We start from the raw sequence: 15,689 nt of genomic DNA, 5'->3' as shown, positions 1-15,689 counted from the left end.
AAATCATATACAATCTCAATAATTTGAAGTGATTTTTTTTTTCTAAAATAGATCTCTTCACTTTTCACAATACATTGAGAATAAACATTTTCTACCGTTTAACGTTGTCCATTAGCAATGATCTTATTAACATCTTTTGAGGTTTAATATTATTTTTATTTATACAAGCCTCTATATCAGGCTTGAAAGAAGGACATTTGTGGAAGAAAGAGGGATAGATAGATTTAGTTAAAAAGGGGGGCAGTCACTCCAAATACGGGATATTTGAAGCTATTATACCTATTATTTTTCTATATAGTCTGAGGTTTAGGTGTTTTATTTAAAGTGTTACTAAACCCAGGACCCTGCATTCACTATATCTGGTCTGGACAATGCTGTTTGGCCCTGTGCTGACCACATACACTTTCCCAAGAAAAAAAAACACCTCTCTAGCAATGTACACCAAACTGAGCATGTGCCGAGTGACTCCAAACCTGTGTTTTATCAGCGGAAATTTAGGGGACAATGGAAGAAGGGAAGGATCAGAGAAGACAGAATCAAACATCCTTTTGACACAATATGGCGAATTAACCCCTTAGGTTCCACAGTGAGTATAACTAGCATGCTTTACTGCATATACAAACTGATTTTACTGTTGTGCATTTAGTAACACTTTAAGCACTAGACTGTACCACTTTAATAGAAGCTTTTGCTTTTTTTCATCTTCTATAGTAAAAGTTGTAAAGTAAATAGTAAAAATTGAAACAAACTGTCCCATATTCTGTATTGTTCCTTTAATTCCTGTTTTTCTTTCACTTGGTTTTAATAAAGGAGTAGAGAATATACACTTAGCAAAGTGAATGTTCATGTTGCAAAGTAAATATTCACTGAGGTTAGTAAATAAGGTGAAGTTTGCTTTGTTTTGAATACCTATGATTTTTGTTTTACACATGTTGGATGATTGAAGTAAAAACTCAAATATATATATAAATAATATATATATATACACACTGTGCTCAGCATAAATGAGTACACCCCAACAGATTTGTCAGAAAACCTTCACTTTCCTTTCAGAATCAACATTTTCTGTGGGACACTATACTACAAAATACTGCCACAAATGCAGGCCATTGATTGCAAACAAGTTTTGTTAATTTGCACACACAAAAAAGTATCTTTCCTAACAAATTAATTCAAGTTCCATGTTGCAAAAATGAATACACCCCAATGAAAGTCTTAGGAGCAAAGCTAAATTTTAAACAACAAAATCCTAATTAACAAGAATTCTACTACAGGTGAGTCTAATTATTCATTAAACAGGTGCCCAGCAGACAGTTGATTATAAAAGGGCGTTACTTAAAGAAAACCCCTTCCCTTTTCATGCTGTTGGCAATGGCACCACATGAAAGAGAAATGTCACAAGACCTGAGAAAGAAAATAATTTCTTTACACAAGAAAGGTGAAGTCTACAAGAAGATCAGCAAAGCTTAACTTATCAGTCAGAATACTATAGAAAAAGTAATACAAAAATTTAACAAAGATGGAACTGCAACCATCTCACAGAGATGTCCAGGCTGTCCATGGAAATTAACACCTCCACAGGAGCGTCTTCTGATGAGTAGGGTTGAAAAAAATCACCATGCAAGTTCACTGCAGTTAGCTAAAGAAGTAGAAAGCCAAATTAGGGTGATTGTTTCCCATGACACAATATAGTGTACACTGCAGAGGAATGGTGTGCATGGGTGTCGTCCACAAAGGAAGCCTCTTCTAAAGTCCATGCACAAAAATGCCCACCTAGAATTTGCCAGGGCCCATGCTGAAAAGTCTACTGGGACTCTGTACTCTGAAGTGATGAGACCAAAATAATTGTTTTTGGAACTGATGGCTTCAAACTGTATAGCGTCGCAAATGTGAAGAGTACAAAGAAAAATGCATGGCGTCTACAGTGAAACATGGTGGTGGCAGTTTCCTTTTGTGGGGCTGCATGAGTGCTGCTGTTGTCGGGGAGCTGCATTTCATGATATTGGTATCATGAATTCACAGATGTACTGCTCTATATTGAAAGAGAAGATGCCACCATCACTCCGTGCCCTTGGTCATTGTGCACTTTTACAGCATGACAATGTTCCAAAACACACATCTAAGGCCATTTTTTTTCTGAAGAAGAACAGGGTGAAAGTGATTCAGTGGCCAAGTATGACTCCTGATCTGAACCCAATCGAGCACTTATGGGGAATTATGAAGAGACAAGTTGAGCATCACTCTCCATCCTGCATCCAGGCTCTTAAAGAGGTCGTCTTGATGAATGGAAAAAGATAGATGTTGCAATATGTCTCCAACTTGTTCATTCCATGCCTAGAAGACTTGGTGCTGTCCTTACAAGTCATGGAGGTCATACAAAATACTAGATGTAGTGGTTATTGTTGTGGGGTGTATTCATTTTTGCATCAACTAATTTGAGTAAAACTGAAGATTTTGTAACCCAAGTTATATTATTAACCTTATTTCATGTAATGAGCTAAACAAATGCTCTATTAAACTCAGTTTTGTCAACATTTTGGAAATTATTCTGGTTTTCATTGAAATATTGAATAAATGAATAAAATCTTACTTTTCAAAAGGGGTGCACTCATTTATGCTGTGCACTGTATATATATATATATATATATATATATACATATATATATATATATAAAATGTGTCCTGTGTGTGTCAGAAGATTTCTCATAGTTTTTCATGGGAGAGTTACTACCTGGTCCAACCCTGTAAGCCATCTCTCATTGAAAAAATGGAATACAGAAGTCAGATTGACAACCATACCTCACATTACCTCGCACTACATACACTATTACCTAAAGTCCACCTTTAAAATGTAAAAAATTTGAATATGCATAACTGGAACGTAATAATCATCAGAAAATACTCGTAATAAACATCAAAAACAAGGGTAAGTCTGGTTAGTATACGTACATACACACAGCGGGCCCTCCCGCACATGCCGGTGAGTGCAGCCATCACACTTCAGGCCTGTAGCTTCAGGGTTACACGTGCATTGACCAGTTCTTGGGTGACATATCATAGATAGAGATCCATATGGGTTGCACTCACATTCTTGACAAGAACCTCCTGGAATACTTGGATTACCAGTAAAACCAGATGCACATCTGAAAATATACTGTTGTTAATGCATTATATCTCTATGTTTACAAAACAGTTTATTAGCAAATACCTTAATATTACTAGCTTTGTACTGTGTACAAGTTATGCCATTTATATTGTATTATCAAAGGCAATAGTATGAATACTTAGGGAACTTTCTAGCTCCACACATTGCTCATTTCTATCCCATGAAAATCCTTATGCTATTCTTCACTACTGAACTCTTACTTTGTGTAAGAGACTAATTCTGTCCGTGACCTCTGTCTCTTTAAATATCTACATTTCTGTGCTATCACACCCTGAACACTGACCCAGATGTAGCCTGTCTTACACTTTGTTCATAACCAAAGTCAATCTGGAAAACAGGAACGGTAATGGGGTAGAGTTACATCTTGCACTAAAAAGCACTTTTTTGGTAATTCTTGCAATTCCTTATTTCAGTTGTCCAGTCTCTGAAGAATTTTTTCATTATGAATGTTTATGTATTGTCCTCTTGACTTTGCAAACCAGTGTTTTGTTCACCTTTTTTCTCACATTACATCTGTATTTTTCAGGTTTCTTATCTCATTCTGGATAATTTCAATTTGACTGATCTTGATTAGCTATTTACTTCATCATCCCATACAATCACTCATATTCAGGCGAAAGGGTGCCATTTAATAAGATTTATCCTCTTAATTCAACTTCACACATCTCTGTTGCTACAGACCAATAGAGTCAATGAACTAACACTAGGGACATTGAGGAAAGCTTAAAAAGAAAATTACGAGTCCAGTTGACTTACTCAGCTCCTCATCCCAGAAACATGTAAAAAATAAACCAAAGGATGAATATTGAAGGTTTTTTAAATAGTGATAAAAACCTCTCCTCAGAAAATACTCATAAATATATTTTCATATAACAACATTCTATTACAAAATGTATTAAAATATCTATGGGTATAATCCCCTAAAAAACACATACTGTATATAAATATCTTTTCATATAACAAAATTCTAATACAAAACTCATTCAAATATCTTGGGACATAATCTCACATATATCAAGATCAACCAAAAGTAGCTCAGCAACTGCCAACATCAAACCCCCCCCGTCATAAATCATATAATAACGATTGTGTCAGGCACCGCCCGGCGGAATCTCTAGTTATCCACAGAACGGGATTCCCCAGGACGCGGAGTCTAAGTCCCAGTCTGCCTTTTCACCAGAGCCCCTGATGGTGGGGATGGACTTGGTGCAAGACTGAAACCAGGTCGTGACCCCTGAGTGCACCCAACTGTGGAAGAGGTTTCCCGCCGAGGGTACGTGCCGGGGGGTGAGCCTGCAGTGAAGAGGCTGACAAGTCTAGGTCCCGAGCGGGATGGATGGATGACAGTCAGGGATGACCGTAGTCAGACTAGCTGGGTCGGTAATGGTGGAGGCAGGTAGGTACTAAACAGTAGACAGAGAGCAGCCGGGTCATGAGCCAAGGTTCAGCAATGGGAACAGGCAGGAGACAGGCAGGAGAGTAGTCAGGGATGAGCCGGGGGTCAGAGCAGGAGAAGGTCAACACAAATCAGGACAAGCAGGATCGGCAACAGGAACACACTTCAGAGCACGGGTACAGGAACTAGACCTTGCGGCAACCTAGTCACCGACTGGCCAGTTTAAATAGTGTGCCCTGCACCATCATTGGTGCAATTGCCGCCGCCGCCGCCGCCCAGGTCCTAGTGCCTGCACATTAGTGCACCTAGGCAATCTGCGTATGTGCAGACCTGTGCGCTGCTGCGAGACCTGCAGTCCCTGACAGATTGTAATACAAAAAACAGTGTAAAACAAAAATTTGCCATATCCCATCAGACATAAACACAGAAATAATAAAACAATATAAAACACTTATATTCTGAGGGAGACGCAAACTGGAACCCAAGATAAATGGTGTTTACCACCAAAAGAAACACACACAAAAAAATAATGGGTCCTCTTGAGTAACTCAGCTCCTCATCCCAGAAACATGTAAAGAATAAGTCAAAAGATGAATATTGAGGGTTTTTTAAATGGTGCTGAAAACCTCCCCTCAGAAAATACTCATAAATATATTTTCATATAACAACATTCTATTACAAAATGTATTAAAATATCTATGGGTATAATCCCCTAAAAAACACATATATAAAGATAAACCAAAAGCAGCTCAGCAACCCCCAATATCATCCCACTGTTTTTTGTATTACAATCAATATTATATGATTTATGTCTGGGTGAGATGATGTTGTGGGTTCTTCTTTCGGTTTATAGAGAAAAGCTTACTGACTCTTTTATCTCTTCATTTCTCTTATTTTGTCCCACGTATGTTCTAACATGGCCACAAAACCCAGTCAGTCATAAGCATCCACCTTAGATTATACAGTATAATCAATTGTATAACCAAGTTATGTTTGACTGAAGATTTCCTTCACTAAAATGTATAATTTAATCACCTGCCTTTGTCTATAACAGAGCAATATTTGTCAAACAGTTTTAAACATCTCTCCAGGAAATTCAGCTCACATGTTTATTGCTGACCTTTCATCTGTATTACTGGGGACATCTTGGCTGTTATTTAAAAGACTTAAAATGAAACTCTGTGCCATTGTTACTATCAATAATATGATAGACTAATATTTAATTATTGTACAACAGCTACCTAATAACCATTGCAAATTCAATTCTACCTACTAAAACAAAACAACACTAGAATAATTTTTCATTGAATTCCTGTCTGCTAAATCCAGGAGACATTACTCATGGCAAATACTTCAGGCTATGCCTGCAGTTAATGACCCCGCTAACAACCCTCTATCAATAAATATCCTCGGCTTTCTCACTGTAAAGGACATTGTAAAATTGTGGTGTTCAGTTAATCTTTTTGACCTTTCAGTGTTTCCTTTAAAGACTGTTTAACTTCTCCTTTACTACTATTTTTAATTGTGTCTCACAATGTGTCACAGAACCTCTTTTATTTTACTGTACTATTCTTTTGATAACATGATAAGCAGATTTTTAAGAGTGACTACTTTATACTGGTACTATCCAGCTGTACACCTCTCTCAGAGACATCTTTACTGCTGATAACTAGTGTTATTTGAACTATGTAAAGCCTAGTACACACGATCAGAAAATCGTACAAAAAATATCGATTGCACGATAGTCTGATTGTTAGTACACAGCTTTCGTCTGAAATTATTGAAAGGGACAAGCACAAACATTTTCTTGCACGATACCAGATTGTACAGTTTTCATTTAATTAGTACAGTTATTGACTGAAAATATAATACAAATACATTACAATACATGACATCACTTTTGAATTCTTTATTCTATCCTACGAGAATTTTCGTAAATTTAGTAACTTTTTTCTTATCGATATGAGACTAGCATGTATAAAAAAGCTGACAATCATTCCTCCAATATTTTTATTGTGAGTAGAGGGCTTAAAGTGTTACTTAGCCCAGGACCCTGCATTCACTCTATCTGGTCTCCCACAGTACACACTACATGGAAAAGCAATTATTTTAGTAAATATAAATTGCTAATACCTTTTCTCATCAGCAGTTAGAACAGTCTTGGGACTTCTATCAGTGTCCAGCAGAGCACTGGTTAAAGCTTGAAGGAGTTTATTTTCTGCTCTAGGAGGATAAAAAACCCTTGACTTCTGTCTGGACAGTGTTGACTAGCCCTGTGCTGATCACATGCACTATCAAATAAAACCAAACCTCTCTAGCAATACACACTAAAATGAGCAGGTGTCTCCACACAATATGTTTTATCGGGAGATAAATGGGGGGCACTAGAAGAAGGGGAGGATCAGAGATGTCAGGACCAAGCAGCATTTTTGCAAAATGCAGTGGATTAATCCCTTAGGTTCCACAGTGAGTATAGCAAGCATGCTTTACTGCATATACAGACTGATTTTACTGTTGTGGGTTTAGTGGCACTTTATTGGTGTTTTTTTAATCCAAAACTAGCTACTGTCTTTGTATATTTCTCTAGGACAAATACTAATCTGTTAAAACCTACCTATATGTGAAATTTCATTTTGAGTTAACAGCAGAGCTAAAACTCCACAAACAAAATTGTGCTGCTTTGCACCACCAGCTTTCCATCTTTCCTTACTGATACTATCACCAAAACGTCAAATAATGTTTCATTATTTTCTGCTTTACCCACTGTAAGACTGGTCATACATTTTGCAATTTCCTTTCCAATGGTTGAAGGAAAGAAAATCACTTGATTCCATCCCACTATGCTATTGTATTCTGACAGCAGGAGATTTCCCTGCCGTCAGAATACAATGATCACTGTTGCCGGCAATAGCCAGTGGCAGTGATTATACAAAAAAAGCTTGACAGGCTGGTTGTACTGAAGGCAATTGATAGACTGACTTTAGTACAACCAGCCTGCAGATACTGTAGATAGGCCATCTTGAATGTAGGTTCTTCACTTATCTTTCTTTCTAACAAGTAGCTTGGTACTGCACTATTAGTTTGTACAGAACAAATTCAAAATTCCGTGCCGCCTATCATCCACCTACACTTTCTGATTCACTAATGACTTGCAACTTACAATCTTCTAATTCCAATAAAATAAGAAAAAAACAAATAATAACAGCGCAAATAAATATTATATATACATCTCAAAAAAAACTTGAATAATGCAGAAAAAATATGAATAATATTTTTTTGAGATAGTCCCACTCCAAGTAATATAGATAGGATATAGTGAATAGAATAAAGTCCTTTTCCAAGACCCTTCACCAGTATTCACACCCGTTTGTGTTATAATCACACACCGCACTCACCAGATATTGGTGAATAAAACGCCTTAAATTTGAACTCAGGAATCCAAGATCCCCTCGAATCAGCCTCCAATCTCCAGGTATAAGTAGAAATCCCCAATCATAGGTAAGACTATTATCTTTCTCTTAATGCCTCAGAAATCCAAACTGGAATTTAAATCAGCCTCCAACCTCCAGGGTGACCAAAGAGCACTCAGAGGCTAGCAGCAAGCGATCACCCACCCTATAGGCACATTCAGTCCTTGGCATTGAAGATCGGACAAGTGGATGAGTGAAAAGTTTAAACGATGCAAGAGATCTGCTCGTCCTGCCAAATCTGTGCGATGTGGAGCCCCCCCCCCCAAGTTATCCAATACGATGGGGGTCTGCAGCGTTCAGATGAATGAGACTAGCTGTCTATGCAGCTGCTGCATGACCTGCTCTCTGCTCTGGAACAATGTGTGCAGCCCACTGTTTTATTTGCGCTGTTTTTATATGTTTTTTTCCTATTTTATTAGTGTTATCACTAAGAAGCAGCATTTTTGGGAATAATTGCACAATATTTTTTGGCGCTGGTGATTTTTTGTTTATAATCTTCTAATTCCCACTCTCTAAAGCTGGCCATACACTGCAGTTTTGAAATAAAGAATGTTTGTATGAACATTTATGCACACATTTGTACAAAAATTCTCATTACATTTGATGACCTGAAGAGTGTTGTTAAAAAATACTATAAAATATGATTTGCTTTTAATATTCGAATGTTTAGAACGTCTTTAAAAAATGTGTTTGTTCAAGAACATATTTCTATTGTGCTCCTTCAGAATTTCTTGTTATGAAAAAGAACATGGCAATTACCCCACCAATAATTAGAAAGACGAACAAACATTCTAAAAATTTAAAGTATCAAACAAATATTATACTACTGCCTGGACAGCTTACGTCCAAGATCCTGACTAAACTGCGGCTACAGGAATTTTTTAAAAGTCAAACAATTGCTCTGTGACCTTATCTTCAATAACTTTTGATCAACACATAATTATATAAGAACTATCTTAGATTATCTCCTCTTAACTTGTTTTTAGGCATTGGAGTATCATTGTTTGATGTTTCATTATATGTATTTTTGGAACCAAAGTACTGTATATGAGTGAATTTCGGTCACCAAAAATAGTAGCCATTAACTTTTTTGCTGCATGTGCTTTTTATTAAAAAACAAACATTTAATAGCCCTTTTAAAGCTAACACTAAATAAGTCACTTAACCTATTAATACATAACTTCAACCTAAATTTTTACCTCAAACTTACACCTCAGCCTTACTAAAGATGAGCAAATCTATCTAGGTTCGGTACATGAATAGTTTTGGGAATCTTGATCAAAGCGCAAAACTTTTGTGGTGAACCATGTTGAAATTTACAGTATGAGGGAAGAATATTGTTATTCAACTCTGACCATTTGTAGGTCTCACAAGCAAACTTTTGTCAAACAAAAGTCATGGGAAGCCAGGCACTACCATAGGGTACATGTACAAATGCCAAAATGAAAAAAGAAAACAATATCTATCCCTACATAGAATTATCAGCTCTTCTTAAGAGCTTCAACACACACTGACAATATGACTGCCCAGAGCCCACACTTTTATAGAAAGAAAGACTGGGTTATCATTTCTTTGGATTATTTTCTATTGTAACTCATCTGGTCAGGGGAAAAGGCAATATTTCTAGCAGTGAACCTGCAAACTTTTTTTGTAGTAGCCTACTGGGGAGATTCATTTTTACATTCTTTCCCATAGGCACCACAGTAAGCGAGAGGAAATTTCTCCCATGTGATGGAAATCCTTTCTTAGATAGCTGTCACTGTGACAAAGGTCCCCACTAGAAAACATATCCTTTATTCCTGTTTTGGTGACAACTCAAAATTTGTATTTTCCTCCACTTTCATTTTCAGTAATAATGGTGATAATGATTACTTGGGCAAATACAGTAAGCGGTGAATATCCTCAATGGAGAAAAAAAGCAATAAAAACTAGACAGTGTTGCCAAAGATCTTCTTCTCTATCCCAAACAAACAAAAAATAGTTTAGCTTTATTTATAATTTATAAAAATAACTTTATTGGGCAGCAAACATACTTGTACAGCTTATTATATTTCATACACAGAGCAAGTATAACCCTTTATTCTGTCAGTTCTGCCTGACCAGATTCATAGAGGTGTGCAGAGTCTGTAACATTACCGTTCTTGTTTACGTTGACATAATATTGTGCTAAAACTTAGCAGTTATGAGACTTGGGAACTCCTAATAATGTTCCAGCATAAGACAGCACACTTGGTGTATTTTAAAGTAAAGGAGTATAAAATGATCTTTAAATTACTTACATTTCAAGTCTTAAAGAAAAACATGTTCCTAAACTGTATAAGGTGATACCCATATTCAAATGTGTTTTACCACGGACAATTATAATTCCACAAGACCGTCTCTACATATGAGTGACCATACTACAGCATCCAAATCTGAGATTATATGTTATTTGTGTAGATTGTACATTCCTGAAGATGGACAGTGGCTTTCAGATTTATTATAATGTCTGTATTGTCTCATCAGAAATTTCTATTTTATTTGAAAATGAATACATTTACATCAAACTCGATGCTGGGTTATAATAAATCTGCAACAGATACAATGTAATGGATTTATTTAAATTTGAATAAATCACATATTGTTAGATGCTTAAACACAAGGTATACTTAGGGGTTAAATGCATAGCCTTGTGCACCTACTTTTCATCTCCACTTAACTTTATCATTCTTATGTGTTTCCTCTTTTACCTCTCACAGTACTGGCCTTCATATCCTGGAGGGCATGCTGTACATCTGTAATCATTTGTTCCTTGCATGACACATGTGGGGCTGAAACTAGAAAACAATGTTATATGTTACAAAATGAGAAACATTATTACTTGTGAAAAAACAAAGAAAATAATGGCAACATACTGACATCAATCAAATCCCTGCATATCTGACTTACCCATATAAGCATAATACAAAAAATGCATTGCTTTTTTAAACCTTAATAAAATGTCAAAACATTACATTTTACTCATTTTAATGTAGTGCACACCAACTCAGCTCATTCCTGTAAAATGAATTAATAGGACACAAGGCAAAATGCCTTATCTATGCATTGGGCTGCCTTGGGCGAAGCTGTCCAGTGCAGCCCAATGTATTTGGTGTGGTTGGGCCCTTAGGATGTAATACGTATTTGCATGTTTAAAAAGGGAAAGGCAAAACAAATGCTCAAAGCAATGCAAGCCTGGCCAAACATATGTTCATACATACCTAACAGAAAATGGCACACCAGTGTAGACTAAAAGATATTTATATGATGATGATAATGATATTCATAATATTATTATACTGCCAACAAGCAAACAATAATACAAGTAATAAAAATAGCATTTGCATCAAAGCAGCATAACAGCAGAAGCAACAGTAAGCTAAAATGCTATAAAAATTTGTGTAAATGGACCATTACTCTCTCAAACATAGTGCTTAGAAAGTTGCCTTAGTAATGGTCGATAAGGTATAGATAGCTTTGAAATACCTTTTGACTGTAATGCTTGTCAGTCTTTAGCCATCTGTTGCCATTCAGATGACCAATTAATTTTCAACCTGAATATAAAACATCTGTAATGGCTTTGACCACATTAGAGACTTGATGCATTCCAAGAAATTGCAAGGATTTCAGTACTCTCGATACTTATTCAACCCTTTTGCCCACCTCCCATCCAGCCCCTATATAAACACTGCTCAAAAAATTAAAGGAACACTTTGAAAACACATCAGACCTCAATGGGAAAAAATATCATGCTGGTTATCTATACTGATATGGACTGGTTAATGTGTTAGGAACGTAAGGATGCCCCATCATTTGATGGAAATGAAAATTATCATCCTACAGAGGACCGAATTCAAAGAAACCCAGAAAATCAAAGTGAAAAAAATTATGCAGCAGGCTAGTCCATTTTGCTGAAATTTAACTGTAACACAAGTATTATGTAACCATTGCAGCCATGAACATCTATACCAGTGTCACTATCACACCAATACCTGCTTATTGTCACATTAGTACCTGATCACCATCACACCAGTACAGTGTCACCAGTGTAGCCAATAATATTTGTACCAGTGTCACTGCAACATCAGTACTTGATCGCCATCACACCAGTACTGCAGCCAGCAGTAGCTATACCAGTGGCAGTCCAGTGCACAGTGTTCTTGATCACCATCAAACCAGTACAATGTCACCAAATCCAGCATAGCCCGTACTCCATATCCAAAAAAGGTACACAAGCAAGGAGTCCTTTCAGATTCTGAACATGAGAGATGAGAGAAGCAGGGACCCTCAATGTCAGATTTGGGTTATGAATATAAACCCATGAAGAGTGGTTCAGTAGCCGATTCAGATGGTGAAAGGGACCCTACAAAAAGAATCAGGCATTCTGAACAGCAGCAGGCAAGCACCAACAGTGCACTACATCCTGGTGGAGTGGCAAGCACCAGCAATGCAGTACACCTGGATGAAGTAGTGGTGATTCACAGCAGGCATGGAGGTATAGGGCCCATATTAGTGTCCCAGAGGCACTCCCAAATTCTTTATATCAGCCACCTAATCATCAGCACCTGTCAGAGGGAAAAAGAGTTCACATATGACTTCTGTATTTATGAAGGGAAATGTAAGTCACCTAGAGCCTGAATGCCCGACTTATATTGGCAGTAGTAGAAAAATTGTGTGTGACCTCATGCCCCCCCCCCCCCCCTAGTCTGGCAGGGATACCACTTGTATGTGACTAATGTTTATACCAGCCTGCCATATTTCTGCCACCTTTATCTGCAGCAAACTATAGCTTGTGGTACAGTGTGACCAAATCACCAGGGCTTTCTACAAAGAGACTGCTTCCGTCACTACCATACCTCACTATGATTTGAGTGAAGGTATGATAAAGATGTTTCTTCTATGTCTGACTACCTGCATTTTGCTTGTATCTGATGTCCTGACTTTTTTCTGTTTTTCTTGTTTCTGCCTGCTGCCTGGACCGACCCATTGTCTGCATACTGACCATGCCTCTGTCTGCCACCTGAACTGACCCTGGCTTGTTAATTGACCATGTTTCTGCCTTCCACATGGATTGATGTTTTGCTTGCATACTGACCACATTTCTGCCTGCCACCTGAACTGATTCCGGCCTTTTTATTGATCATGTTTTTTGCCTGCTGCCTGGACTGATCTTTTGTCTGCTGTGACTAGTTATCAGGGTAAAGAAGTTTTGCATCTGCGCACATCTATGTGCCAATGCAAGGTACCCATCAGCCGTGCTAGTGCTCATGAGCATGTGGTTGCACGCACTCGAGTGTGCATGGCGACGTGCACAGGTGGGCTATTTAAACCCCTGCTGCACTTAGAATGGTGGCTTCTGGTCTACTACGTTCTGTTCTTGTATCCTGACTCTGGTTATCTACCTTACTATGATTGAACTCTGCCTGCACTGACCCTGCTCATCCCTTGACTATCCACTTGCCTGCTCCTCTGTACCTGATCCACCCCATTGATCCTAACCCGGGTTGTCTGACGCTTCTACTTCTCCTGCCTGTGACTATCTCTGGTTGCCAGCTGCCATGGTTGTCTATACCTCTGCTACACCTTCCTGCTGCTGCACCTGCTCACCTGCATCTGCAACCGACCTGCATCCTGGTCTTCCAGGTCATCACCTGCCAGCTGTCACTGCAGACCCGTCAGGCACTCGTGCCCCTCCTGGCTTGATACCTTTTGTGTATCCTATCAGGGGTCCCGAGCGGGAGTGGTAAGAGGACGCACTCTCTCCGCGTCAGGCTCCCCAACCAGGTACATTACACTAGCTGGTGCTAGGCCCTGACACTGTAGTAGTAGTAGGATTAAAGACAAAGACAACACATGATTCTCACTTATGCAGAGCAAGGGGCTCCAGAGTATTGTTTTACAGAGCTGTTTTACTAAGCTTTTAGCTTTCTCTGGGTTTTTTATTTCCCTAATCAGGGTCTGAAGTTCAGGGGCCTCAAAGAACTTTGGGTGAACTGACCCTGGCCTATTAATTGACTATATTTCTGCCTGCTGCCTGAACTGATCTTTTACCTGCATACTGACCACATCTCTGCCTTTCACATGGACTGGCACCATCCTGTTTATCAACCATGTTTCTGCCTGCTGTCTGGACCAATCCTTTTCCAGTTTGCTGGCCATGTCTCTGTCTGCAACCAGTACTGACTCATCTGTACATCACACTGACTATATTTCTGCAAAACACCAGTCCCACCCATTCTCTGCAGACAACTGCACTCCTGGAACCACAGGAACGCTTTTGTTTACCCTTTGTTCAGTTTCCTGTGCAAATTTTTTTTTTCTCTTACTATGTTGTAGATTGTTGTCTATTTAAAGAGATTGTATTAATAAATATTTCAATTCAGTTGCCTGTATTCTTGGTGCTTATTAAAAATCCCAGGCCACTAAAAACCCCACGCCAAAACTTACTACGTTTTACTACTAAGTTTTGATATAACTATATAGGGATGTGGCATCTTGAAACTACTTTGGGTCTAATTAGGACTATCAACTATATTTTCCAAAAACTTGTGGCAAAAAAATTACATTTCCAAAAACTCCCTTTGCCTTTTTAGAAAATATGCTGGGGCATTTGATTTCTGAAATGTAGTTATTTTGTGGGTGTTTCCACTGTCCTGGTGCTCTAGGGACTCCAAAAATATGATCGCTAGAATGGAAATTAGATTTGTAATTTACTGTATGCCCTTAAAAAGCCTGAAGTTGCCCTTTGGATGTTGGGTCTTTCTATGTCGCTAGGCTGTGAAAAAGTGCCACACATGTACAGTCAGGTCCATAAATATTGGGACATCGACACAATTCTAACATTTTTGGCTCTATACACCACCACAATGGATTTGAAATGAAACAAACACGATGTGCTTTAACTGCAGACTGTCAGATTTAATTTGAGGGTATTTACATCCAAATCAGGCGAACGGTGTAGGAATTACAACAGTTTGCATATGTGCCTCCCACTTGTTAAGGGACCAAAAGTAATGGGACAATTGGCTTCTCAGCTGTTCCATGGCCAGGTGTGTGTTATTCCCTCATTATCCCAATTACAATGAGCAGATAAAAGGTCCAGAGTTCATTTCAAGTGTGCTATTTGCATTTGGAATCTGTTGCTGTAAACTCTCAAGATGAGATCCAAAGAGCTGTCACTATCAGTGAAGCAAGCCATCATTAGGCTGAAAAAACAAAACCCATCAGAGAGATAGCAAAAACATTAGGCGTGGCCAAAACAACTGTTTGGAACACTCTAAAAAAGAAGGAACGCACCGGTGAGCTCAGCAACACCAAAAGACCCGGAAGACCACGGAAAACAACTGTGGTGGATGACCGAAGAATTCTTTCCCTGGCGAAGAAAACACCCTTCACAACAGTTGGCCAGATCAAGAACACTCTCCAGGAGGTAGGTGTATGTGTGTCAAAGTCAACAATCAAGAGAAGACTTCACCAGAGTGAATATAGAGGGTTCACCACAAGATGTAAAACATTGGTGAGCCTCAAAAACAGGAAGGCCAGATTAGAGTTTGCCAAACGACATCTAAAAAAGCCTTCACAGTTCTGGAACAACATCCTATGGACAGATGAGACCAAGATCAACTTGTACCAGAGTGAT

The 15,689-nt window shown here is 38.3% G+C and overlaps 1 protein-coding gene across 6 annotated transcripts in view; it reads right to left on the bottom strand.

Annotated features, from left to right (window-relative positions):
• The window catches only part of LAMA2 (laminin subunit alpha 2), a 1,220,316-nt gene that overhangs the window by 344,068 nt on the left and 860,559 nt on the right, over positions 1-15,689 (bottom strand). For 5 of the 6 annotated variants that reach the window (XM_089676131.1, XM_089676133.1, XM_089676132.1 and 2 more), the window contains 2 exons: positions 10,762-10,848; positions 2,950-3,143 (listed from right to left, as the gene is read on the bottom strand). In XM_089676131.1, the coding sequence (XP_089532257.1) occupies positions 2,950-3,143; positions 10,762-10,848 (281 nt within the window). The remainder of the gene's footprint in view (positions 1-2,949; positions 3,144-10,761; positions 10,849-15,689) is intronic. The other variant, XM_089676134.1, reaches the window with a different exon arrangement.

This window comes from Staurois parvus, unplaced genomic scaffold, assembly GCF_062004578.1.
Source record: "Staurois parvus isolate SC_StPar_1 unplaced genomic scaffold, SC_StPar_1.0 ptg000165l, whole genome shotgun sequence".
Lineage (NCBI taxonomy): Eukaryota > Metazoa > Chordata > Amphibia > Anura > Ranidae > Staurois > Staurois parvus.
The sequence above is the reverse complement of the archived record's forward strand: the minus strand, read 5'-3'. Positions and strand labels throughout refer to the sequence as shown.